Raw genomic sequence first — 27,182 nt, forward strand, 5'->3', positions numbered from 1 at the left:
CGTTTGAGAGCCACCGGTCCGGAGGCTGGCGGATGATGCTTTCCAGTGCATGTGGGGCTACTATAGTTAGCTTTTGCCCAAGGGAGATCTTGTCAGCATCTTTTACCAAAAGGGCCGCGGCTGCAATTGCCCTAAGGCACTTGGGCCAGCCACTGGCTACTGTGTCCAATTTCTTTGATAAGTAGGCAACCGGTCTTTTCCACGGCCCGAGTGTTTGGGTTAAGACGCCTCTGGCCACCCCGCCTCTTTCTTCCAGAAATAAAGTGAATGGCTTACTCACATCAGGTAGAGCCAGCGCTGGGGCGGACAGCAGGGCCGTCTTGATTGCATCGAAGGCTTGTTGGCAATCAGGAGTCCATTCAAATGCTGCATCTCCCTTTGTGAGATGGTATAGAGGTGCTGCCAGGTTGGCAAAACCCGGAATCCATAAACGGCAAAACCCTGCTGTTCCCAGGAACTCACGCAGCTGTCGCCGTGTTGTTGGTGGCGGGATTTGGGCAACTACTTTTTTCCGAGCCTCCGTCAGCCATCGTTTGCCATCACGTAGGGTATATCCTAGGAACGTTACCTCCTGTCTGCATAATTGGGCCTTCTTGGCAGAGGCCCGGTATCCCAGCTGGGCTAGCTCTTGTAGCAAATCTAGAGTGGCTTGCCTGCAACTGCCCTCGGTTTCGGCAGCGATCAGCAGGTCATCGACATACTCTAACAGAGTTACCTGTGGGTGTTGTTCGCGAAAAGCACTTAGGTCCTGATGCAAAGCTTCATCAAAAATGGTGGGGGAGTTTTTAAATCCTTGCGGGAGTCGTGTCCATGTCAGCTGGCCTGAGATGCCGGCCTCCGTGTCTGTCCACTCGAAAGCAAACAACGGCTGGCTAGCTGGGTGCAAGGGTAAGCAGAAGAAGGCGTCTTTCAAATCCAACACAGTGTACCAAATTCTGTCTGGACTGAGGGTACTAAGCAGATTGTAGGGGTTGGGCACCGTAGGGTGAATGTCTTCCACCCGGGCATTAACTGCCCTCAAGTCCTGTACTGGTCTATAGTCCCCGGAGCTAGGTTTCTTGACAGGGAGGAGTGGAGTATTCCATTGGGACTGGCATTTTACCAGAATTCCTTGCTTATAGAGCTTTCTGATGTGGGGAGTTATTCCCTGCTTTGCTTCTTGACTCATGGGGTATTGCCTGATTCTTACAGGGGTTGCGGTTGCCTTTAATTCCACCACTACTGGTGCCTGTAGTTTTGCCAGCCCTAGTCCAGCAGTCTCGGCCCATGCTGCTGGTGCTATTTCTAACCACCAGTCCAGATCTGTTTTGGAGGTATGGATTTCTTCCTCAAATATTCTATACTCGTCTTCAGCTCTCATGGTTAAAATGGATGTTCCAATAGGTTGGACTTTTGGATTCCTAAAAATTACCTCAGGGCCTGTTTCCTCAAAAGTAATTTGTGCCCTTAATTTAGTTAATAGGTCTCGACCCATTAAAGGTGAAGGACAGTCTGGAATGACCAGGAAGGAGTGCTTTATTTCTCCTCTCCCCAGATCCATTGTACGACTAGTAGTCCAGGGTCTGTACTTGCTTCCATTTGCTCCCTGTACTAAAGTTATTTTGTTTGCCAATGGCCCTAGTGGTTTCTTCAGGACTGAATATACTGCTCCTGAATCTAACTCAAAATCCACGGGAGTCCCCTCCACTTTAAACTTAGCCCTGAGCTCCGGGAGGGGATTGGAGCCCCGACCCCCTCATTCGGAGTCTATTGCTAGGGTCTTTGTTGAGCGAGGTTTCGGGGGTTGGGAGCACTCCCGTGCCCAGTGCCCTATCTGTCCACATCGAACACACTGGTCCTTCTCGAGCTTGCGCGGCTTCCGTCGTGATCCTAAATCGCGACGCGGGCCTGAGCCCCATCCCGGGTTCTTACGTGGGCCCAGGTCCCTGTCTGCCCTTTCTGCACTGACTGCTACGGCCAGGGCTCTTGCTATTTGCTTAGTTCTCCTGTAATCTCTCCGATCTTCCTTCCGCTCTCTCTCTAATCTTTCTTTCTCTTCCTCTTCCTTCTTACGCTTTTCTCTCTCTTCTTCCCACTCTCTACGTTCCTTTTCTAACCTTTCTTCTCTCTCTTCTTTTGTTTCTCTTTTCTCATATATCTTTTCTGCCTCTTTTAACACATCCTGCAAATTTTTGCCTTGTATGTTTTCTAGCCGCTGTAACTTCCTTCTAATATCTGTTGCTGACTGTCCTACAAAAGCCATGATTACTGATGCCTGATGGACCTCAGAAGCAGGGTCAAATGGGGTATATCGCCTATATGCCTCCATTAGTCTTTCTAGGAAGACAGCTGGTGGCTCCTCTGGCCCTTGTATTATTTCTTTTACCTTGGCTAAATTTGTGGGTTTCCTAGCAGCTTCCCGGAGACCTCTCATGAGTGTCTGGCGATAAGTGGACAGATGTTCCCTACCTCCAGGAGCGTTGGGGTCCCAGTCAGGTCTGCGCAAAGGAAAGATGTCATCTATTTCATCAGGCCTGTCGGTGATTAAACCACCATTCCCAATCACATTTTTCCGTGCTGCGGCCAGGATTCTATTTTGTTCCTCAGTAGTAAAGAGGGTTTTTATCAGTTGTTGGCAATCATCCCAGGTTGGTTGATGAGTGTTCATTAGGGAGTCAAAAAGGTTGATTAATTTAGTAGGGTCCTCTGAAAAAGAAGGATGATTTAGCTTCCAATTGTACAAATCAGAGGAGGGAAAAGGCCAGTACTGTAAGGTAGGCATATTTCCACCATGCCCATCGGGCAAAGGAACGTTGGGGACCACTGGTCTTAGTGGCATTATAGATGCTGCAAGAGGGGCAGAGCTTTGTCCTCTTAGCTGGCTCCGGGTCCCTGCAGCTGGTCCTGTGCGTCCATCCCCTCCCTCTGAGTCAGGGGGGGAGGGTGGATAGTATGATTCCTGTCCGTCTGTTGTTAAAACAGAAGGCAGGCAAGGGGCCCGGTCATGCCCCTTGGTTAATAGTGGTGGTGGTGGCTGGGGAGGGGCAGTGGGAGCTGACAGTGTGGATGGTTCCCCTCTCCCAAATGCAGGCGCTGCGGTGAGCCGCAGCGTCCCCTGGTCTGCACTTCCTGCATTCCCGCAGATCGAGGCAGGCGCTGGGGTGACCCACCACGCCCCCCCGTTTGCCCTTCCCTTCTCCGAACTTTCACAAGTTGAGGGAGACGCAGGTTGGGCAGACGCTCCCCGCTCTGCAGACCCGGGAAGCGGCCACGCCCCCTGACCTGCTCCCTGCTTCTCTGAACTTTCGCAAGTTGAGGGAGACGCAGGGGAGACAGGTGCCTCCCGTTGTGTGGATGCAGGCTGGGCGAATCTCCGTTCTGTGGGCCTGTAAGGGGGGGGCTCGAAAAGAAGAAGATCAGTTGTATCTGGATAAATGTTGGGGAACTGTGGTGGGCATAGAGGTGAGCCGGGAGGGGCTGGCTTCGTTATCTCCTCCGGGGCGCCTCCTTCTTGGGTTCTTACGGGAAGAATGCTATGGTTAGTAGGTGGGGGTAAGGAAGAGCGCTCAGGGTCAGGCGGCAAGGCGACCAGGCTGTCGGGAGCTGTTGGAAACAGAAAGGGGCGCATCCATTCCGGGGGGCTTTCACACAAATCTTCCCAAACAAGAATATAGGACTCCTGTTCTGGGTGTCCCTCGGGTTTGGCGCGGTAGATAACGCTTTTTACTTTCCGTACCGATGGCAAATGAAAAGAGCCTTCCTTAGGCCACCCTACACCAAAGGAGGGCCATTCAGAAGAGCAAAATGCCTGCCATTTTCTCTTCTTTATAACCCAAGACTGTTTTTTTGCCCTTTTATTAACTTCTTTCCAGTGCTCTAGTGTAAGAGCAAGTGGTGTGGATTGTACCTGTCCCATTGCTGCCTGGTCTCACCAGCCTTATGCACAAACAGCTGTTACCAAGCCTCTCTTTCACACAGCAATATATCAAGCCCTCTTTCCACACCTAACAGTGTAACAACCAACAAGGAATAAAAAAAACACAATACAGAGTCCGATTTGGAACACGAAAACAAGGGTAGGGTGTTCCGTAGAGAGAAAACAACAAACTGGGATGAGTGTACCAGAATATGAGGCTGGATTAGTCCAGTTACAAGTAAGAGGACAGAAAGAACTAGTCACAGAAGACATAGAAAAAGAGAATGTCCGACCACTTGAGGGAGAAGTGTATTGCTTAAACCAATGTGTTCCTAACCGGAGCTCAGTTTGTCTTGCTGGAGGGCAAGTCTATCTGGAGAGACTTGACTGAGACCCTTTATTCTTCACCAGGATTTATCTATCGGACCACGTCTTTTATGGAGAAGACGGGGTACCTGGCTCCGGGGGACTTTTGCGGTCGGACTCAGTAGCGTTAGTTTAGATACAGTTAGTGAGAGATCTTAAACAGAAAGTTTTTCGGCTCAACAATCAAAGGACGAGCCATAAGGGACTCACAATAGAGAAACACAATGACGATATCAGAATTGCCAGATATTCAACTCAAATCGCAAGCCAATATTCCAACAACAGTTTCAAATTCAATAATAGCGACAGAAAGCAAACCTACGACGCAGACAAACCTTTACACAGACAGACCTCCTTCCTGCAACCAGGGAACGTCTTCCCCGTTGCTTTAAATCGCCTCCTAGGCACCCTGGTGCGCGCGGCCAGGGATGTGACTTTGCGTTGGAGTTCGTCAACTCCTTTGCCACTCGGTATACGCATCGAGTGGGAACCTCAGTCTGGGATTCCAAAGTCACACACTTCCACGACTAAGCCCCTTAGTCGATTATCAGGTCTGTTTGCAATAGCGCTTCCCACAGATAAACCCAGAGCAAAGCACACGGGGAACTAGAGAGTGAGCTAAGGGGAGGAGGAGGGAGAAGGGATCCCAGGGAACTCACCAAGCAGACCTTGTTCACTCGTCCGGCTCGGGTGGGGTGTGTAAGGGTCTCCTGGTGGCTCGCCAAAAATGAAAAATCCGGACGACCCGACCCCCCAGTTGCCCAGCACAGAATAGTGAAAAAGGCACGTGCTCAGCAAATTGCAGGCAAGTTCCAAGTTTAATCTGATCGATCAGAGGTTCGAAACGTGCTCAGAGCAGAGCAGAGGTTGCGAACCCCAAAGTCTGAAATCAAGGGGTTTTTATACAGTTTTCAGGTGGGCTGTGTTATTTTTACAGAGGAAACAGGAATGGGCTTTGATATGGGGGAATCCGGAGGTTTTGGGGGTAGGTGTGAGTAGGGTCCAGACTTCAAGTCTCCAAGTGAGCGGGATCCAGACATTAAGTCTCCAAGATGTCTTCAGCACAATTAATGCAGGGTCTGTAAAACCATGGGGAGCCAGCAAATGGATCAGCACCTGTAACTCAGTAGATAAAAGACAAGCAGGTAGTTAACACAGAGGGGAGGTTGAGGGGGGAACATTGCATTGCATGAGAAAGAGACAGACAACTCCCATCAGGAATGTGTAGGGGAAAATATGTTTTTCACTTCTTTCAATAGCACAGCAGTGGGGTGTTTGCCTTGCTAGTACCTCTTTGTTTTTGGTTTTGGAGACTCACCTAGTGATGCTTGGGGGATGTTCCTAGCTCAGCACTTGGGAGTTGCTCTTGGTGGTTCTCAGGGAACTATTTGGTGCTGGGGATCGAACATGGGTCTCCTGCATGCAAAGCATACACTGAGCTCTACTTACCCTTTTGTTTTGATTGAGCCACAAATTAACAGATATCAAACATTTGGAATTCATCTATTTGACTACTTTCTGAACATAATTTGCTTTTTATATTCTTTTATATATTGCTTTTTATATTCTGCTTTTTTGATGTTTTTAGGGAACAAATTTCTGTCACCTTACTATTATGCTGAGCGAAGGGAAAGGGAGAGAGATAGACAGAAAAACCTCATTTGTGGAATATAAGGAAAATAAAGATAGTAAGGTAATAATAAATAGAGACAGTGGAGATGAGGGCCAGGAGAACTAGTCCATGGTAGGACCACAAATAGTGCAGGAGGGGCTTGAATGATAGTTCAGCAGTTAGGTCATTTGCCTTGCATGCTGCTGACCTGGGTTTGATCTTTGGCTTCCCATATGGTCCCTGAGCACCACCAGGAATGAATCTTGAGTGCAGAGCCAGGAGTAACCCTTGAAAAAAAAATAGTGGGGGAATGCAGTTAGGGCAAAGAAGGGACCACTATGACAGTGATAATTGGAAATGAATACTCTAAACAATTACTGGGTGTTGAAAGGAGATAAAGTAATAAGCATGGTGCTCCTTTAGTAACAACAGTACATGCCACAATGGCTAAAAGAAATAAAAAACAGGAAGAGAGAGTAGAAAAATGTCTGCCACAGAAGCAGGCAGTTAGTTAGAAGGCAAGACAGAAACCAATGGGAACATTGGTGGCGGAAAATGTGCATTCCTGGTGAAGGGATGGGTTTTGGACATTTTTTTTTTTTTTTTTTTTTTGGTTTTTGGGTCACACCCGGCATTGCTCAGGGGTTACTCCTGGCTGTCTGCTCAGAAATAGCTCCTGGCAGGCACGGGGGACCATATGGGACACCGGGATTCGAACCAACCACCTTTGGTCCTGGATCGGCCGTTTGCAAGGCAAACGACGCTGTGCTATCTCTCCGGGCCCGGGTTTTGGAAATTTTGTGACTAAGACTATGCTATGAATAATTTTGTAACTTCACCATGATGCAACTGTTGGATTTATTTTAAAAAATTTAATGGAACCAGAATGATAATACAGCAGGTAGGGCATTTGTCTTGCAAGCAGCCAACCCATGTTCGATCCCCAGCATCCTATATGATTCATTCGTCTGCCAGGAGTGATTTCTGAGTGCAGATTCAACAGTAACCCCTGAACACCGCTAAGGTGTGGTTCCTCACCCCCACCCCCCAAAATTAAAACTCTCTTTAATTTTGTTTCATCCTCCTTTAAGCCCACATTTATGTTATTAATTTTAGGTATTACACTTAGTTTTGTTCTTTTTATTATTTCTTGTTCTGAAATAAAATTCTGGTCTTATCAGTTTCCCCAGTTTTAAGTCTGAACACTGACATATTATGGTATTAACATTCAGATATTCTATTTCTAGGCTATCGAGACCTTAAAAATATTCGAAAAAAAAGACAGTAGAGTGAAAAGTGCAGCTGCAACCAACCTTTCTTTCCTGTATTACTTGGTAAGGGTCTTTTGTTTTATTATAACTAAGTTGATTATGTGATATTTTCTGTCACTAAATTTCAACAAAAAGTGCTTGCCTAAGGAGATGCTCTGAAGACACAGGTGGAAAGTATCAGTGGATTGAGATGTGTATAGGATCTAGTTATTTAAGTATATAAGAACGTAGCTAAAATACAATTGGGGTTTGAGTGATAGTTCAGTGACAGGGTGCCTGCTTTGCATGCAGTCCACTGGTATTCAATCCCTGCCATCCCATAGGGCCTCCTAAACCCTACCAGAAGTGATCCCTGAGTGTACGTCCTGAGATCCGCTGGGTTTGGTGTGAAAACAAAAACAAAATTACTTGTAATGTCTTTGCTATGAAGGTAGGCATAAATAAGTACATAATAGAGAAGTCAGATATAACACAAGAGAATGAAGGCTCAGATCAGACCAGTTGCTAGTGACATAGCAAACTCAGCAATGGATATCAGCCTGGAGAAGCTTCAGAGAGCACCCAGAGGAAGGCAGTAAGTGGTATGTACAGAGGGAGAAATTGAGTTGTGATTCAGTCACCAGGATTGGACACTCTGAATCTGGCACGATATCTCAGTCCTCTCCCTGTTAGGGTGTGGAGATTTACTCTTTATACATGCTCCTGCACCCAGCAGTAATTGGGTAAGACTTGCTCATCAGAAATTAACTCACCAGAAGAAGAGCTCACTTTCTCTCTGCCCTCTCCCTTCTCTCCTCCCCTCCACTCCCCTCTTCTCTCCCACTCCCCACCTTTTCTCACCTCTCCCCTCCCCTGACCCCCTCAGAAATCACAGAGGCCTGATAGCAGTACCTGGTGGTCAGCAACATTTCCTGCTCATCTGAAGGCCAGGTGTAGTGGGTAAATGTAATGCCCACTAGAGCCCTTACATTTGAACTTGATGAAGTTAGTAGTGACTTTTATGGAAATGGTTTAATTAGTGACCACATCTCTACTAGCTTAGATAAATGCAAGGGAAGAAATCATTATAAAAAATGAAAGAATAGTTAGACTTCTTCAATGAACAGAACCTTTGGAACATCTGTTTAATAATTTATATGTCTGATTTTAAGTAAATTAATTTTTTTGAGTCAGTGATGAATCTGGGTCAATGAATTTTGAGTCAATGTGTAGTGGTATTATATTATATTGTTTATATTTTATTAAATATATATTTTTATATTTAGTATATAATTATAATAGTTTTCTGTTGCTTTCTAATAAATTATCTCAAAACTTCTTGGCTTAAATAACCTATATTTGTCTATATTCTACCTGAAGAGGCTGTGTTCACCAAAGTGATGATTCTTTCTACTTTTTTTTGCTGATTCATTTCTTTTGCTGATTTCATTTTGAACTTTGTCTCTCCCTTTAATTCAAGCTGGCAATATTTTTGTTATCACAACTCTCTTAAAACTATGGAGAGAGCTGAAGAGAGTACAACAGGCAGGACACTTGCCTTGCATACCATCAGTCAAGTTTACATTGGTTAAAATTGGACCATCCAAATGGTCCCCTGAGCTTGCCATGTATAGCAATATATATATTTGATGAGATTTCTGTAAATTCTATTGGTGTTTCTTTCATACCTTAAAGCCACATCTTTAATTTTCCACATAAGTGTTATTTGGAACTAAGCTCCAAATATACTTAGAAATCCCGGGGCCAGAGAGATAGCATGGAGGTAAGGCATTTACCTTTCATGCAGAAGAATGGTGGTTCTAATCCCTGCATCCCATATGGTCCCCTGTGCCTGCCAGGGGCAATTTCTGAGCATAAAGCCAGGAGTAGCCCCTGAGAGAGAAGGCTTGAATAAGTTGCGTTAGAGATGTTTCTAAATGTGTCTCAGTCCTACCCTTGTTTTAATTTCTACCCCCAAATAATTTAAGAGTCCTTGATTTTCCAACTCAGCAAGCCCTGATTCTTCTTTATTTCTTCTAAATTTCAACCTGAAGTTATTTCTTTAACTGCTTTCTCTCTTTAAACACAAGTTAAAATTAATTGGCACTTGAAGTAGTCTTTGCCAAAATTTTCTTTAGATACATAGCTACACTCATTATGTATACCTGTCTTCCAAACCAACATAGATGCCAGGTTTTACAGTTGTTTCATAATTGTAGAACATGACTTTTCTATAACCTCTAACAATTTCATACTCCTTTTCAGTAGCCATTAGCTCTCATGTTCACTGCTTATCTAAATTATACCTTGCTGCTTGGTTTAAAAAAAAAAAAGTTGTGTGTTTTTTTGATGACTGCAGCACTTAAGATGCTAGTTAATTTTTAGTGCCAGCAATCAAATGAAGGGTCCAGTTTTTATATCTTTTTTTTTTTTTTTTTTTTTGGTTTTTGGGCCACACCTGGTGGTGCTCAGGGGTTACTCTTTTATATCAATTTTTAGAATCTATGTTCACATGAATTTTTTGTTTGTTTTTTTTGGACCACACCCGACGGTGCACGGGTTACTTTTCTTTTTTTTTTTTTTTTTTTTTTTTTTGGTTTTTGGGTCACACCCAGCAGTGCTCAGGGCTTACTCCTGGCTCTACGCTAAGAAATCACCCCTGGCAGGCACAGGGGACTATATGGGATGCCGGACTTGAACCACCATCCTTCTGCATAAAAAGCAAATGCCTTACCTCCATGCTATCTCTCCAGCCCCTCGGGTTACTTCTGGCTCTGCATTCAAAAATCACTTCTGGCAGGTTCAGGAGACCATGTGGGATGCCAGAGATCAAACCTGGGTTCGTCCCAAGTTGGCTGCATGTAAGGCTAATGCCCTACTGCTGAACTATCGCTCCAGCCCCTATATTCATAGCAGCTCAGATTAACCAAAAGTTAGTGGAAATGATCCAAAAGTTCATCATTGTGAATAAATAAAACAAAATGTGTGGGGCCGAGTGATAGCATGGTGGGCCGGTGTGGCCCAAAAACTAAAATAAAAAAAGTGGCAGATCCATATAATGGAGAGGGTGTATAAGAGTTAGAGCTTTGCCATGTATTAGAGAGATAGAAGAAAATTTAAAAGCTATCGTCAAAGATCACCAATTCTTGAGTGTCCACCCTATCCAGCTTCCATTCATTCACCCAAAGGGGGCTATTATGGAGATATAGAAAGTGGTAGACTCAAAACAGCTATCTCTGCATTGTGTCCAAAGCCAAGCATCATGGTGGTTCTAGGCCACTAAAATCGTCAGGGACAACACTTTTGAATAATTTCAAACAAATTCAATAACAAAAAAGCACTTGGGCTGGAGCAGTGGCACAAGCGGTAGGGCATCTGCCTTGCATGCACTAACCTAGGACAGACCGAGGTTTGATCCTCTGGTGTCCCATATGGTCGCCCAAGCCAGGAGCAATTTCTGAGCACATAGCCAGGAGTAACCCCTGAGCATCACCAGGTGTGGTCCAAAACATAAAAACAAAAACAAAAAAAAAAACTGAATGTGGAATAAAAGTGATGAGGACAATTAAGGACCCACTTGTATTTCTACATATAATCCCCAGAAAAATATCTTTAGAAAGTAAAGACTTGGACCGGAGAGATAGCATGGATATAAGGTGTTTGTTTTACATGCAGAAGGACTGTGGTTTGGAATCCCAGCTTACCAAATGGTTCCCAGAGCCTGCCGGGGGCGATTTCTGAGCCTAGAGCCAGGAGTGGCCCCTGAGCGCTGCCGGGTGTGACCCAAAAACCAAAAAAAAAAAAAAAAAAAAAGAAGTAAAGATTTACTTCATGACTAAATTTATCATGTCCTAGAAATTTCTTTTAGTTATTTCTAGACAAGAAGACATACAGGGAAAAAGAAGTCTATGAAATGTGGTGTAGAGAGCTTTGTTTAACTCACAGATCATTTGGCAACAGATGAAGACTTTTTTGTTGTTGTTGGTTTTTGGGTCACACCTGGCAGTGCTCAGGGGTTACTCCTGGCTCTTCGCTTAGAAATCACTCCTGGCAGGAGGCATGGGGTACCATATGGGATGCTGGGATTTGAACCACCCTCCATCCTGGGTCTGCTAAGTTCAAGGCAAATGCCCTACAGCTGTGCTATCTTTCTGGCTCCAGATGAAGACTATTAATTGCAAGAGACAAAAGATGATGTTGTAGGTGATATAACCAATTTGATAGGGAACAAAACAGAGCAATGCCTTCATAGTTATTTTGGTGTTTTAAGTTTGGGGTGGAAAGCATAGCAATTAAGTTTTTATTGATTATAACAACATAAAATTTGGGCATTCAAAATAGAAACACTTACATAAAAATAATTTAATTATTCAACCCGGATTCTTTGGAAACATCAATCGTAGAAAGTTTGGCTAGTGGAAAGAGCTTGGTGATTAAAAATATTTTGTAGAATAAGCCTGTGAAACCATGGTGTGTAAAATATTATATTTCTATATAGAAGTCTTAATATGTTTATAGACTCAAAACAGCCAGAAAAGATTTTTCATGAACTTCAATTTGTATATATTTTGCACTGTGTTTAGGAAAACGAATTTGCCCAAGCAAGCAGCTATGCAGATCTAGCTGTGAACTCTGACAGATATAATCCCTCAGCTCTTACCAATAAAGGAAATACAGTTTTTGCAAGTGGTGATTATGAGAAGGCAGCAGAATTCTATAAAGAGGCTCTAAGAAATGATTCTTCTTGTACTGAAGCACTTTATAATATTGGTAAGTAAAACTGGTAGAAATTATGGGACTTTTGGGCTGGAGAGATAGTACAGCGGTTGGGCATTTGCCTTGCAAACCAACGGTGTTTCAAATCCTGGCATGGTCCCCCATACCTGCCAGGAGCTATATCTGAGCACAGAGCCAACCCCAGAGCGCCGCCAGGTGTGGCCCAAAAACCAGAAGGAAAAAAAAAAAGGAAAGAAATTATGGGAATTTTTCCCCTTAATGAGCTCTGACTCATTAGAAAGAGGAACTGACTTTCTTATAACAGAAAGTTAAGAGGCTCAGATTATATATTATTTTAAGTGGAATTGGAATTAGTGATTCAAGTTATACAGAAGTAATATTTGAATAGATGCTGCCATCTTGCCCTCCAAAAATATTTCAGTTTATATCTAAATTGGGTTATAATACTGATTTCCCAAATTCCTAGTAGTACTTGATATTGTAATTCACCTTTTCCCAAAGTAAGAAAGAAAAACATCATATTTTTCCACTTTAATTTTGAATAATTTTGAATATATAAAATGTATACAAAACTATGTTGGCAGACAGATTAAAGTATTAAACTTTTTTAAAAAATAAGTAAATATTTATGTACATATAGCAAATTTTACCTGTTATATTTATTTTAGTTATTGATTTTTTTCATTTTTTTCTTTTTTAAACATCTTGATTACAAATATGATTGTGATTAGGTTTCAGTCATGTAAAGAACACCCCCCCGGGCCGGGCGGTGGCGCTAGAGGTAAGGTGCCTGCCTTACCTGCGCTAGCCTTGGACGGACCGCGGTTCGATCCCCCGGCATCCCATATGGTCCCCCAAGCCAGGAGTGACTTCTGAGCACATAGCCAGGAGTAACCCCTGAGCGTCACCGGGTGTGGCCCAAAAACCAAAAAAAAAAAGAACACCCCCCCTTCACCAGTGCAACATTCCCACCACCAATGTCCCAAATCTCCCTCCAATCCACCCCACCCCCACCTGTACTCCAGACAGGCTTTCCAGTTGCCTCATTCATTCACATGATTATGGTAGTTCTCTGTGTAGTTATTTCTATAACTGCACTTACCACTCTTTGTGGTGAGCTTCATGAGGTGAGCTGGAAGTTCCAGCCCTCCTCTCATTGTGTCTGAGGATTGTTGCAAAAATAACTTTTATTTTTCTTAAAACCCGTAGATGAGTGAGACTATTCTGCATCTCTCTCTCTCCCTCTGACTTATTTTACTCAGCATGATAGATTCCATGTACATCCATGTATAGGAAAATTTCATGACTTCATCTCTCCTGACGGCTGCATAATATTCCATTGTGTATATGTACCACCGTTTCTTTAGCCATTCGTCTGTTGAAGGGCATCTGGGTTGTTTCCAGAGCCTGGCTATTGCGAATAATGCTGCAGTAAATATAGGTGCGAGGAAGAGGTTTTTGTGTTGTATTCTTGTGTTCTTAGGGCATATCCCTAAGAGTGTGATAGCTTGGTCGAATGGGTGCTCAATTTCCAGATTTTGGAGGAATCTTCATATCTCTTTCCATAGAGGTTGGACTAGACGGCATTCCCACCAGCAGTGGATAAGAGTTCCTTTCTCTCCACATCCCCGCCAGCACTGATTGTTCTCATTCTTTGTGATGTATGCCAATCTCTGTGGTGTGAGATGGTATCTCATAGTTGTTTTGATTTGCATCTCCCTGATGATTAGTGATGAGGAGTATTTTTTCATATGCCTTTTGGCCATTTGTATTTCTTTTTTATCAAAGTGTATTCATTTATTCTCCCCATTTTTTGATGGGATTAGATATTTTTCTTGTAAAGTTCTATCAGTGCCCTGTATATTTTGGATATTAGCCCCTTATCTGATGGGTGTTGGGTGAATAGTTTCTCCCACACGGTGGGTGGCTCTTGTATCCTGGGCACTGTTTCCTTTGAGGTGCAAAAGCTTCTCAGCTTAATTTATTCCCATCTGTTGTTCTCTGCTTCCACTTGTTTGGAAAGTGCAGTTTCCTCCTTGAAAATATATTTAGTCTCAATGTCATGGAGTGTTTTACCGATGTGTTGTTCTATATACCTTATGGAATAAGGTTTGATATCAAGGTCTTTAATCCATTTGGATTTTACCTTCATACATGATGTTAACTGAGGGGGGTCTATGTTCGCTTTTTTGCAAGTGGCTAACCAGTTCTACCAGCACCACTGTTGAAGAGGTTTTCCCTGCTCCACTTAGGATTTCTTGCTCCTTTGTCAAAAATTAGGTGATTTTATGTCTGGGGAACATTGTCTGAGAACTCAAGCCTATTCCACTGATCTGAGGGTCTGTCTTTATTCCAATACCATGCTGTTTTGATAACTATTGCTTTATAGTACACTTTAAACACTTTAAAGTTGGGGAAAGTAATGCCTCCCATTTTCCTTTTCCCTAGGAATGCTTTAGATATTCGAGGATGTTTATTGTTCCAGATGAATTTCATAAGTGTTTGATCCACTTCTTTGAAGAATGTCATGGGTATTTTTAAGGGGATCGCATTAAATCTGGATAATGCTTTGGGGAGTATTGCCATTTTAATGATGTTAATCCTGCGATTCCATGAGCAGGGTATGTGTTTCCATTTCCGTGTGTCCTCTCTTATTTCTTGGAGCAGGGCTTTATAGTTTTCTTTGTATAGGTCCTTCACTTCTTTGGTCAAGTTGACTTCAAGGTATTTGAGTTTGTGTGGCATTAATTTGAATGGGATTGCCTTCTGTTTTCTGTTTTTTCTTTTTTCTTTTCTTTTCTTTCTTTTTTTTTTTTTTTTTTTTTTGAGCCACACCCGGCAGTGCTCAGGGGTTATTCCTGGCTATCTGCTCAGAAATAGCTCCTGGCAGGCATGGGGGACCATATGGGACACCGGGATTCGAACCAACCACCTTAGGTCCTGGATCTGCTGCTTGCAAGGCAAATGCCGCTGTGCTATCTCTCCGGGCCCAGGATTGCCTTCTTGATGTCCATCTCTTCCCTATCATTATTGGTATATAAAAAGGCCATTGACTTCTATGTGTTAATTTTGTAGCCTGCCACCTTGCTATATGAGTCTATTGTTTCTAGAAGCTTTTTGGTAGAGTCTTTGGGTTTTCTAAGTATAGTATCATGTCATCTGCAAACAATGAAAGCTTGACTTGTTCCTTTCCTATCTGGATTCCTTTGATATCTTTTTCTTGCCTGATCGCTATAGCAAGCATTTCCAGTACTATGTTGAAGAGGAGTGGTGAGAGCGGGTAGCCTTGACTTGTACCCGAATTTAGAGGAAAGGCTTTTAGTTTTTCTCCATTGAGGATAATATTTGCCGTTGGTTTGTGATAGATGGCTTGAACTAGATTGAGAAAGATTCCTTTCATTCCCATCTTGCTGAGAGTTTTTATCAAGAATGGGTGTTGAACCTTATCAAATGCTTTCTCTGCATCTATTGATATGATCATGTGATTTTTATTTTTCTTGTTGTTGATTTTGTGTATGATGTTGATAGATTTATGGATGTTAAACCATCCTTGCATTCCTGGGATGAAACCTACTTGGTTGTAGTATATGATCTTCTTGATGATGCATTGGATCCTATTTGCCAGGATTTTGTTGAAGATCTTTGCATCTGCATTCATCAGGGATATTGGTCTGTAATTTTCTTTTTTGGCAGCATCTCTATCTGGTTTTGGTATCAAGGTGATGTTGGCTTCATAAATGCTGTTTGGGATTGTTCCCGGATTTTCAATTTCATGGAAGAGCCTGGCTAGTATTGGTAGTAGCTCCTCTTGAAAGATTTGAAAGAATTTAATAGGAAATCCATTTGAGCCTGGGCTTTTCTTTTTGGGCAGATGTTTGATTATAGTTGGGGGTGTTTAGATATGCTTCATCCTCCTTACTTAACTGTGGAAGGTTATAAGTGTCCAAGAATTTTTCCATTTCTTCTAGGTTCTCATGTTTAGTAGCATAAAGTTTCTCAAAGTAGTCTCTGATTACCCTTTAGATCTCTGCAATATCTGTTGTGATCTCCCCCTTTTCATATCTAATACGGGTTATCAGGTTTCTCTCTCTTTCTTTGTAAGTTTTGCCAATGGTCTATTGTAGCATTAAATAATTAATGATGGGGCTGGATGGCGGTGGATTTCTTTTCGTGCCATCCCAGTCCACGTGGCTTTGCAACCTTCATGCAGTTGGTGAGTCCCAGGCCCAGGTGAAATCACTCACTCACAGTCAGGTGTCAGGAAGCAACAACTTTATTCAAGCCCTAGCCACCACGTGTGTGTGGCCTATACATAACCTTTCAAGCACAGCAATATTTTGCTAGCCCTGCATCTTATTTCCTGTTAGCCATCTTCCCTTTGGGCTCCATGCTGGTCAAAGACCAGAACACAGAAACCCAGAAGCCAGAGCGCACAGCAGCGCAAAAAGGGCAAAGAGCCAAAAGGGCAAAAAGCCAAAAGGGGGCCCGAATTCCCTTGGTTCAAGCCTTATCTAACATTTCCAAGACCCCTCCCAGGAATGGGAGGGTCTCGCAGGTAAGGTTACACCTACTATCCGGTTCCCAAGACCCCTCCCAGAAATGGGTGGGTTTCAGGTCGCTACACGTAAATCCAGGGTGGAGTAACATTTCCCCCTTCTTTAAAATATAAAAAGAGCCTTTTGTAATTTTGACTCCACCTTTAGCCAAAGGTGGGTTAATATTTTCATGCAGCAACGTAATAAAGTGAAAATTAATATACCAGCCCTTTTCAAAAATATATTTTTGCAAAATATACTTTACACCTGTAACCTAAAACTTTATTAATGCTTTTTTACCAAGCACTATTTCGGAACTTTTATGTTCCTATACTTTTAAACTTTATTGGGGGAACTTTATTGTTCCTATACCTTTTTTATACACAAGTACTGCAGCATACATGCATAACATACATTTTAAAAACAGGCTAAGTACATTAAAATACACAGTAAAACATTTTGCAATTGAAAATATTAACTATGAAAGACAACAAAACACATTTAAATTATAAAGAAAATGACTAAGACAAAGATGCAGGTGGTTAGAAATTAGATGTTAAACTGTATTACCTCCCTTTTATTTTTATTTTTTAACCACTAACTAACTAAAATTTATCCCATCACCAACTATGAGTAAACTATAAAATTACCTGCTAAGTTCCTACACCTAAAATCATAGTTTAAATGATTAATTTGTTTCACGCTGATCTCATTACGTTGATTTTACCACGTGGCTTTTGTAAACTTTTAAAGTTCAGATGTTGGTTTGTTCCACACTGATTTCACCACGTGGCTTCCTTTCATAGTTTCAGGCCCCGTAGACGGTTCTGTTGACCATGAGGTTGCAGGTTTGCTTTTGCTGTTTCACCTTTCCAGGCTTGCAGCGGAGCAAAAGCTGAGCTGAGCTGAGCTGAGGCGTTCCAGCTTTTGGGCCGATAGGAGCTTTTCGCCGCTTTTCCCCTCAGGGCAGCACTTAGCAAGCCAGTTTTTGGTCACAGCTTTTTTGCAGAGGGCTTTTGGATGTTCAAAGTTCAAAGTTATTTAAACTAAAAGTTCAGTCCGAAATTTCCAAAGCCGAAATTCAAATTCAAGCTGAAGGTTGTTCTCAGAAAATCAGTCCACTTTAAATACAGTCTTTTTTCTCCTTCGTTTCCAATTTAAGCTTTTAATCAGTTTTTGTACAGGCCGAGGTTTTTGTTTTTTGTAACAAAGTTTCAGTTCTGGGCCTGGGCCTAGGCTGGAGGTGATGCAAGCTTTCATTTTTCTCCTTTCAGTTGCCCTTTTGCCCCTAGAAGGGGTCGCGGCCATCTTTGAACATGGCTCCACGTGGCCATACACTTTGGGCTGACTGCATGTGAACAGAGCGAAAATCAAACAGAAGAGCAGAAATCTTACCATATTTGCTGTTTTCTTGGGTTCAGGATTCAGGTCCCTGTTCGGGCGCCAAGATGTAGCATTAAATAATTAATGATGGGGCTGGATGGCGGTGGATTTCTCTCCGTGCCATCCCAGTCCACGTGGCTTTGCAACCTTCATGCAGTCGGCGAGTCCCAGGCCCAGGTGAAATCACTCACTCACAGTCAGGTGTCAGGAAGCAACAACTTTATTCAAGCCCTAGCCACCACGTGTGTGTGGCCTATACATAACCTTTCAAGCACAGCAATATTTTGCTAGCCCTGCATCTTATTTCCTGTTAGCCATCTTCCCTTTGGGCTCCATGCTGGTCAAAGACCAGAACACAGAAACCCAGAAGCCAGAGCGCACAGCAGCGCAAAAAGGGCAAAGAGCCAAAAGGGCAAAAAGCCAAAAGGGGGCCCAAATTCCCTTGGTTCAAGCCTTATCTAACATTTCCAAGACCCCTCCCAGGAATGGGAGGGTCTCGCAGGTAAGGTTACACCTACTATCCGGTTCCCAAGACCCCTCCCAAAAATGGGTGGGTTTCAGGTCGCTACACGTAAATCCAGGGTGGAGTAACAGTCTATCAATCTTATTTATTTTTTTCAAAGAACCAGCTTCTGCTTTCGTTGATCTTTTGGATTGTTTTTTGGTTTTCCACTTCATTGATTTCTGCTTTCAGCTTTGTTATTTCCTTCTGTCTCCCTATTTTTGGTTCCTTTTGTTGGTCATTTTCTAATTTTATGAGTTGCATCATTAAGTTATTCAGGTATGCCCCTTCTTCCTTCCTGATGTGTGCTTGTAGAGCTATAAATTTTCCTCTCAGGACCACTTTTGCTGTGTCCCATAGATTCTGGCAGTTTGTGTCTTCATTGTCACTTGTTTCCAGGAAAGTTTTGATTTTCTCTTTGATTTCATCTCAGACCCACTGGTTGTTCAGTAGCAGGGTGTTTAATTTCCAATTGTTAAAGTTTTTCTTCTGTGTGCCTTTGTAGTTCACATCTAATTTCAGAGCCTTGTGGTCAGCAACGGTAGTCTGTAAGATTTCTATCCTCTTGATTTTATGGAGGTATGTTTTATGTGTGAGCATGTAGTCTATTCTGGAGAATGACCCATGTACATTGGAGAAGAATGTGTATCCAGGTTTTTGGGGATGGAGTGTCCTCTTTCTTCCATTACTCTTTTCAGGGCTAGTATGTTTTTGTTGGGTTTCAGTCTGGTTGACCTATCAAGTGTTGATAGGGCCGTGTTGAGGTCTCCCACATTATTGTGTTGTTATTGATGTCTTCTTTCAGAGTTGTCAGTAACTGTATTAGATAATTTGCTGGTATCTCATTGGGTGCATATATGTTTAATAGTCTGATTTCTTCCTGTTGCACATATCCCTTGAGTAGTACATAGTGTCCATCTTTGTCCCTTACCATTTTTCTGAGTGTAAAGTTGGTGTCATCAGATATTAATATGGCCACCCCAGCTTTTTTAAGGGTGTTGTTTGCTTGGATGATTTTCCACCAGCCTTTGATTTTGAGTCTATGTTTGTTCTGACTATTCAGGTGTGTTTCTTATAGGCAGCAGAAGGTTAGATTCATCTTTTTGACCCATTTTGCCACTCTGTGTCTTTTAATTGATGAATTTAGTCCATTGACATTGAGGGAGATGATTGTCATAGGATTTAATGTCATCTTTGTAGATAGTTTGCTGTGTTTGTTGATCTTTTGTCTTAAAGTAGACCTGTCAGTTTTTCCTTTAAGGCTGTTTTTTCATCTGTGAAGTTTCTGAGCTGTTGTTTATCCATGAAGCTATGTATCCTTCCTTCAAACCAAAACGTGAGTCAGGCTGGGTGCAGTATTCTCAGTGAGGCATTCATTTCATTCAGTCTTGTCACAATATCCCACCACTGTCTTCTGGCCTTGAGAGTTTCTTGTGACATGTCTGCTGTAAGTCTTAGGGATGCTCCTTTGAATGTAATTTTCCTTTTTGATCTTGCTGCTTTCAGTATTCTATCTCTATCTGTGGGATTTGTCATTGTAACGAGGATGTGTCTTGGGGTGTTTTTCTTTGGGTCTCTTTTAGCTGGTACTCTTCGGGCATGCAGGATTTGATTGCATGTAGTCTGTAACTCTGGGAGTATCTCTTTGATGATGTCTTTGACAGTTGATTCTTCCTGGAGATCTCCTACCTGGGCCTCTGGGACTCTGATGATTCTTATGTTGTTTCTGTTTAGTTTATCAAAGACTTCTATTTTCATCTGTTCACATTCCTTGAGTACTTTTTCCATTGCCTGATCATTTGTCCTAAGGTTCTTTTCCAATTTCTTCTGCTGTGTTGAGTTTTTCTGCATCTCATCTTCCAGTACTCCAATTCTGTCCTCAGCTGCTGTTACCCTGCTGTCGAGGCCATCCACTGAGGTTTTCAGTTGAGCTACTGTGTTTTTCAGATCCGCTATTTCAGTTTGGAGTTTTCTGATTTCTGTCTTTGTGTTCTGTTCAGATTGATCTATGCTTTCTTTGACTTCTTCAGACATCTTCCATATTGCTATTTTAAGTTCCTTATCCGAGAGGTTAATCAGAAGGTTGGAATTTTTTAGGTCATTCAAGCTATTGTCTTCATTTTCTGTGCATTGTGTTTGCCTGCGAGTTTTCCCCATTGTCATGCTAGTAGTGTGGTTTTTCCTGCGTGTTGTGGTAGGGTTTATTGGTTAGAAAGAATGCGCGGCTGCGAAGCGGAGTGCTCTTCTGGGGCCTCTAGGTGACAGTTTTTGGGTGTTTTCTTCCCAGGGCTCTGAGGACAGCTTCAAGAATTCAGGAAAGACAGAGAAGCACAGGATAGAGCTCCCTTTACGTCCTCAGTTTCCTCAGAAAAAGCACAGCAGGGCAGAGTCTCCAAATGTAGAGCAATCAGCACTCCACCTGGCAATCCCCACAGCCAGCCATTTCTTACTCACTCACTCTCTCGCTGGGCAGCTTCAGAATGCAGTTTTTTGGGGGTTCGCTTCCCAGGGCTCTGAGGAGAGCTTCAAGAATTCAGGAAAGACAGAGAAGCATAGGACAGAGCTCCCTTCAGGTCCTCAGTTTCCTCAGAAGAAGCACAGCTAGTTATTGATTTTTAATTACCAAAATGTTTTACCCCTGAAGACTCCCTAGATCTTACTCTTTCCTTCACTTAATGGTCCTCACCAAGTCTTGGAATTACAGTACCCACAAACGTATTTTGAAATAAAAGTGTCTTACCTTTGGGGAAAAGGAAGTATTTATTTTTGCTTTCATCTTTTGATATTTGAGACATACCTGGCAATGCTTGCGGCCCTATCCTGGCTTGGGGCTCAAGGGTTGCTTTTGATGGTACTTTGGGAACTGTGCAAACTAGGATTCAAGCCATGGTGCTTTCTCCCTTTGAACCATCTCCTGTGTGTCTTCCTTCCTTTTTCCTTTCTTTCCTTCCTTGCTTCCTCCCCAGAACCATGGATATACCACATGCAAAACAGAATGCCATATCCACTGTACCATCACCCTGGCCGTGACCCTCTCAGTGTCTCAGTTCTTTAATGAAGTTTTTTGTGAAGTTATTTTTTTACTTGCTGAGAGAGAGAGAGAGAGAGAAATTAGTTGCTGTTGCTTTTTGCCCTCTCCCCACACCAGTCACCCACACATTTGTTTGTTTTACCCTTATCTTTTCCCATGGTTGGATGTAATGCTTTAAGGAGTATGCTGCTAAAAGCTAAGTGGGCCTCTAAGGCCAGGACTGCCTCCATCAGTAGCACCACCTTTCTGATGTAGACGGCTCATGAGTAAATGGGATCTTCTGTCTCAGAAGAGACTTTGTCACCTGCCTGAAGGAGAAGGGAAAGTCCGGATGGGTGGAAGAAAGGAGCAAGGCAAGAAAGAGTCATCAATTTCAGATGAAATCAGCAAATTTCTTAGTGGATGTGACTTTTAAAGTCTGGAAGGAAGGGTAGAAATGATTTTTTGGCTGTTTGGGAAAAAACAATTTTCTGGCAAAGGAAAATGAATGTAGCAAAGACCATGAAGCAATAGTTTGCTGAAACAAATATTTGTTCTCCTTATAGGTTTTAAATGTTTTTTATAGTCCATTGCTTTAGTTGCTGCTTTATCATTTCTTTTGTCAAACAGAATTTTTCATTTTTCTTTTGATTAACAAGACCCTTCTTTTCATATGTTAATTCCTTTGTTTTTTCTATTCTACTTTAAAATAAATGTTAAAGGGCGGAGAGATAGCATGGAGGTAAGGCATTTGCCTGACATGCAGAAAGTCAGTGGTTTGAATCCCGGCACCCCATATGGTCCCCTGAGTCTGCCAGGAGTGATTTCTGAGCATAGAGCCAGAAGTAACCCCTGAGCACTGCTGGGTGTGACTCAAAAAATAAATAAATAAATAAATGTTAAACATATTCAAAACTGAAGGCTAGACTTATAGGTAAGTGGTATAAAGTATGCTTTACATATATAATGTATATACAATATATATATAATTTTTAAGGAATTGTTTTCCAGAAAGGCTGGACTAGATGTCATTTCCACCAGCAGTGAATAAAAGTTCCTTTCTCTCCACATTCACGCCAGTAATGGTTGTTCTTCCCACTTTCTATGATTAACAACTTTCTTCTGGGGCCAGAGAGATAACACAGCAAGGCAAACACCCAATCCAGGACATAAGGTGGTTGGTTTGAATCCCAGCATCCCATATGGTCCCCCGTGCCTGCCAGGAGCTATTTCTGAGCAGATAGCCAGGAGTAACCCCTGAGCACTGCCGGGTGTGGCCCAAAAAAAATTTTTTTTTCTTCATCATAGGAGTCATATAATATGACTTCTATTTTCATGGCTTTATAAACATTTGAATTATGTCCCATAACATGATTTATTCTGGAGAATGTTCTGTGTGTGGTGGAAAAGAATACTTAGCTTTGGAAGTGGAGTGTTCCGTGTTTTTTTTTTTCTGTGATTCTCTTATATTTAGTTTTCCAAATTTTATTTAGAGCTCTTGTATATTTATTAATATTCTGGGTATTTCTCTATATATAATATATAATTAAATATATAATCATATAAAGCATAATGTATACTTTACATATATAATGGCCTGATTTTATTCCTATATATATTCAGCACGGAAATAATTTAACATGGATTACATTTTTCTTCATATATAGACAGTTGACATCAGATATTACCTTTTCTTAATTATCTTTTGAAGCTTTATATAACAATCTCTGAAGTATTTATTCTATTTCATTGATATGTTTGTCAATTTCTGCTCCTCTATCACACTTAAAAATCACTAAACTTGGGGTTAGAGAGATAGTACAGTGGATAAGGCACTTGCCTTGCATGCAGTCAATATGAGTTTGATAGCCTATATCCTTTAAATCACTAATTCTTACAGCATTTTATTTTTGCCTATCTTTAGTTAACAAGTCTCTAGTCCCCACTTTTTAAAAAATTGTTCATATTGGACTGGAAAGATGTCTAAGACATGTCATACCTTTCTTGGCCCTGAGTTGGTCCTAAGCATTGTGTTCTCCCTCTAGCACCTCCAGGTGTAGCTCCAATATCTCTCTAGGATGTATGTACAGGGAATGACTCTTCCCATATTTGTTTTCTAGTTAAGATGAATTTTTCTATTTCAGTCATTTTGTTCTTTTTTTAAAAAATTAGTATAGTAGGAATGTTTATGTAAAGTACTTACAGCTTTTCTTTTCTTTTCAAGGCCTTACATATAAAAAGTTAAATAGACTTCTTGAAGCTTTGGACTGTTTCCTGAAACTTCATGCAATTCTAAGGAACAGCGCCCAAGTTCTTTACCAGATTGCAAATGTGTATCCTCTGTAAAAACTAAGGACAGCTATCCATTTACTCAATTAATAATTAAGTACCATTTATTAAATAAGCTTAACCAATTAAATAATTTATAATGACATTATTAAAATGAAATGTATGAAGTTAATGTGAATTGTACTGTTTTAAAAGACGTGTGAATGAAGTAAATGTAAGTGTTTAAAGGAAAAAATCATTTATTAATTTGGGGAAATTAAACTTAAGTAGTTGAGTATGACATTTTGAGTACAAAAAGCTATTCATTTGAGCCTTAAAGAGCAGCATTCTTGGGGCCGGAGAGATAGCACGGAGATAAGGCATTTGCCTTGCATGCAGAAGGACAGTGGTTCAAATCCCAGCATCCCATATGGTCCCCTAAGTCTGCCAGGAACGATTTCTGAACATAGAGTAGTCCCTGAGCGCTGGGTGTGACCCAAAAAAACAAAAAACAAACAAAACAAAAAAGAGCAGCATTCTTTATCTTTTATACCAGTGAGCCAGCACCTTCCCTGCGAACAGTCCTCTACTTCAGCACTTAAAACTAGGGCAGTAAACCAATGATGTGGTCTTTGTATCTTGGTCATTTTTATTTTTGAGGTGCAGAAGCTTCTTAATTTAATATAGTCCCGTTGATTTATGAAAGAGGCCTGACTTCATTTTTTTTGCACATAACTGACCAATTTTCCCAGCTCCACTTGTTGAAGATGCTTTACTTGCTCTACTTCATTTTTTTCTTCTTTATCAAAAATTAACTTATCAGGGGCCACAGCAATAGCACATCAGAATATTGATCTATAATTCTCTTTTTGTTATGGAGTCTCTTCTGCTTTGTGGCTGATGACACTTTGGGAAATAGCACTGCCTTTTGATTTTGGGTGTGAGCCAATTTCCACAGCTACTCTGCTCTCTATGGTCCTGTACTAGGGTTATGTTAGAGGGAGTGTGGCTTGCATTCATAGGTACCTGCTTCTTGTGCTGCCTTCAGACATATTTGAATGCTTGAAGGAAAGTTATAAGGAACAAAACTATAAAAATAAAAACTCCATGTTTGAGACTTAAAAGTTTAGGGAAAGGGGCCCGGAGAGATAGCACAGCGGTGTTTGCCTTGCAAGCAGCCGATCCAGGACTAAAGGTGGTTGGTTCGAATCCCGGTGTCCCATATGGTCCCCCGTGCCTGCCAGGAGCTATTTCTGAGCAGACAGCCAGGAGTAACCCCTGAGCACTGCCGGGTGTGGCCCAAAAACCAGAAACCAAAAAAAAAAAAAAAAAAAAAAAGTTTAAGGAAAACTCACAGGTTTATATTATTTTTCTAAATGTATTGAGAGTTTAAAGAGAGATATGGTTGAATATATATGCAGGAATTTTTGTTTGGGACAAATTGTCAATAATGCTTAGAATAAAATCGCAAACCTTAATTCTACTAGACATTTGAAGTTTTTTCTTCATGAATACTAATGAGGTACACTGTGTATTAGGAAAAGGGTGTTATTTATAGTACTTTGCCACTTTCTATAAATGTAGAATAAATTGAATTAATTAGCATATTGCTATAGACTAAACTTTTTTTTTTTTTGGTTTTTGGGCCACACCCGGTGACGCTCAGGGGTTACTCCTGGCTATGCGCTCAGAAGTTGCTCCTGGCTTGGGGGACCATATGGGACGCCGGGGGATCGAACCGCGGTCCATCCTAGGCTAGCGCAGGTAAGGCAGGCACCTTACCTCTAGCGCCACCGCCCGGCTCCTAGACTAAACTTTTATTGTAGTATTTTTATTGTGTTTTAATTTTATTGTAATATATAAGATTTGCTGTTTTATCAATAAGTATAGAAATAGTATTTTATTCTTAACTGAAATTACCCAAGATATGAATTAATGGAAGATCCTAATCAAGCAATTGAATGGCTAATGCAGCTGATAAGTGTTGTCCCAACTGATTCTAGAGCTTTGTCTAAACTAGGAGAATTATATGATAGTGAAGGAGATAAATCCCAAGCCTTTCAATATTACTATGAGGTAAGTAAAATCTTTCTAATTTTTTAGCTTTTTAGGTTGAATTTTTTTTTTTTTTTTTTGGTTTTTGGGCCACACCCGGTGATGCTCAGGGGTTACTCCTGGCTATGCGCTCAGAAGTCGCTCCTGGCTTGGGGGACCATATGGGACGCCGGGGGATCGAACCGCGGACTGTCCGAGGCTAGCGCAGGCAAGGCAGGCACCTTACCTTTAGCGCCACCGCCCAGCCCCTTGAATTATTTTGTTTTGTTTTGTTTTGTTTTTGGGCCACACCTGGTGTTGCTCAGGGGTTACTCCTGGCTGTCTGCTCAGAAATAGCTCCTGGCAGGCATGGGGGACCATATGGGACACCAGGATTCGAACCAACCACCTTTGGTCCTGGATCGGCTGCTTGCAAGGCAAACACCGCTGTGCTATCTCTCCGGGCCCCCTTTTTTTTTTTGGTTTTTCGGGCCACACCCGTTAGATGCTCTGGGGTTACTCCTGGCTATGCGCTCAGAAATCACTCCTGGCTTGGGGGGACCATATGGGATGTCGGGGGATCGAACTGCGGTCCATCCTACGCTAGCGCTTGCAAGGCAGACACCTTACCTCTAGCGCCACCTTCCCGGCCCCGATTGAAATTGTTTTAAATTAAGGCAGGCTTCTTAATTCTTTAAGTTTTGAGGTAAGTTTTAAATAATTTAAAATATAATTAATGAAATATTGAAATAATGAAAAATATATCATTTCAAATCTTATATAATCTTCTAAATCTTATATAATTTCAAATATTATAAAGTGCTTATGAACATTCATGCTTTTTTATTAAGAAATTTTGGGCCCGGAGAGATAGCACAGCGGCGTTTCCCTTGCAAGCAGCCGATCCAGGACCAAAGGTGGTTGGTTCGAATCCCGGTGTCCCATATGGTCCCCGGTGCCTGCCAGGAACTATTACTGAGCAGACAGCCAGGAGTAACCCCTGAGCACCGCCGGGTGTGGCCCAAAAACAAAAAAAAAAAAAAAGAAAGAAATTTTACCCTAGGGACTGGAGAGATAGCACAGCAGTAGGTTTGCCTTGCACGCAGCCAACCCAGGACAAAACTGGGTTCAAATTCCCAGCATCCCATATGGACCCTAGAGCTTGCCAGGAGCAATTTCTGAGCACAGCGCCAGGAGTAAATCCTGTGCACCTGAGTGTGGCCCCCCCCCCCAAAAAAAAAAAAAAATCAAAAACACAAAAAAGCAAAAAACAAATTTTTACTCTAGATAAAATAAACTATACAACACGTTAAACACTGAAGAGGTATAAATTGAATGTTGTCACTAATGTTATCATATTCTATATTTTTTCCAGTCATATAGGTATTTTCCTTCCAACATTGAAGTCATTGAATGGCTGGGAGCCTATTACATTGACACCCAGTTTTGTGAAAAAGCCATTCAGTACTTTGAAAGAGCTTCTCTTATACAGTAAGTAACTATTATTACTTTATTATTGTTTGGGGTCAGAAAGATAGTACAGAAGATAGAGAGCTTGACTTGCTTGTGACTGACCCAGATTCAATCTTC

The 27,182-nt window shown here is 41.9% G+C and overlaps 1 protein-coding gene across 1 annotated transcript in view; it reads left to right on the plus strand.

The window, feature by feature from the left end:
• The window catches only part of IFT88 (intraflagellar transport 88), a 133,425-nt gene that overhangs the window by 52,662 nt on the left and 53,581 nt on the right, over nt 1-27,182 (plus strand). The window contains exons 16-20 of the mRNA XM_049778222.1: nt 7,121-7,207; nt 11,707-11,893; nt 23,515-23,623; nt 25,484-25,634; nt 26,968-27,083. Of these exons, the coding sequence (XP_049634179.1) occupies nt 7,121-7,207; nt 11,707-11,893; nt 23,515-23,623; nt 25,484-25,634; nt 26,968-27,083 (650 nt within the window). The remainder of the gene's footprint in view (nt 1-7,120; nt 7,208-11,706; nt 11,894-23,514; nt 23,624-25,483; nt 25,635-26,967; nt 27,084-27,182) is intronic.

This window comes from Suncus etruscus, chromosome 8 (genome assembly GCF_024139225.1).
Source record: "Suncus etruscus isolate mSunEtr1 chromosome 8, mSunEtr1.pri.cur, whole genome shotgun sequence".
Taxonomy (NCBI): domain Eukaryota; kingdom Metazoa; phylum Chordata; class Mammalia; order Eulipotyphla; family Soricidae; genus Suncus; species Suncus etruscus.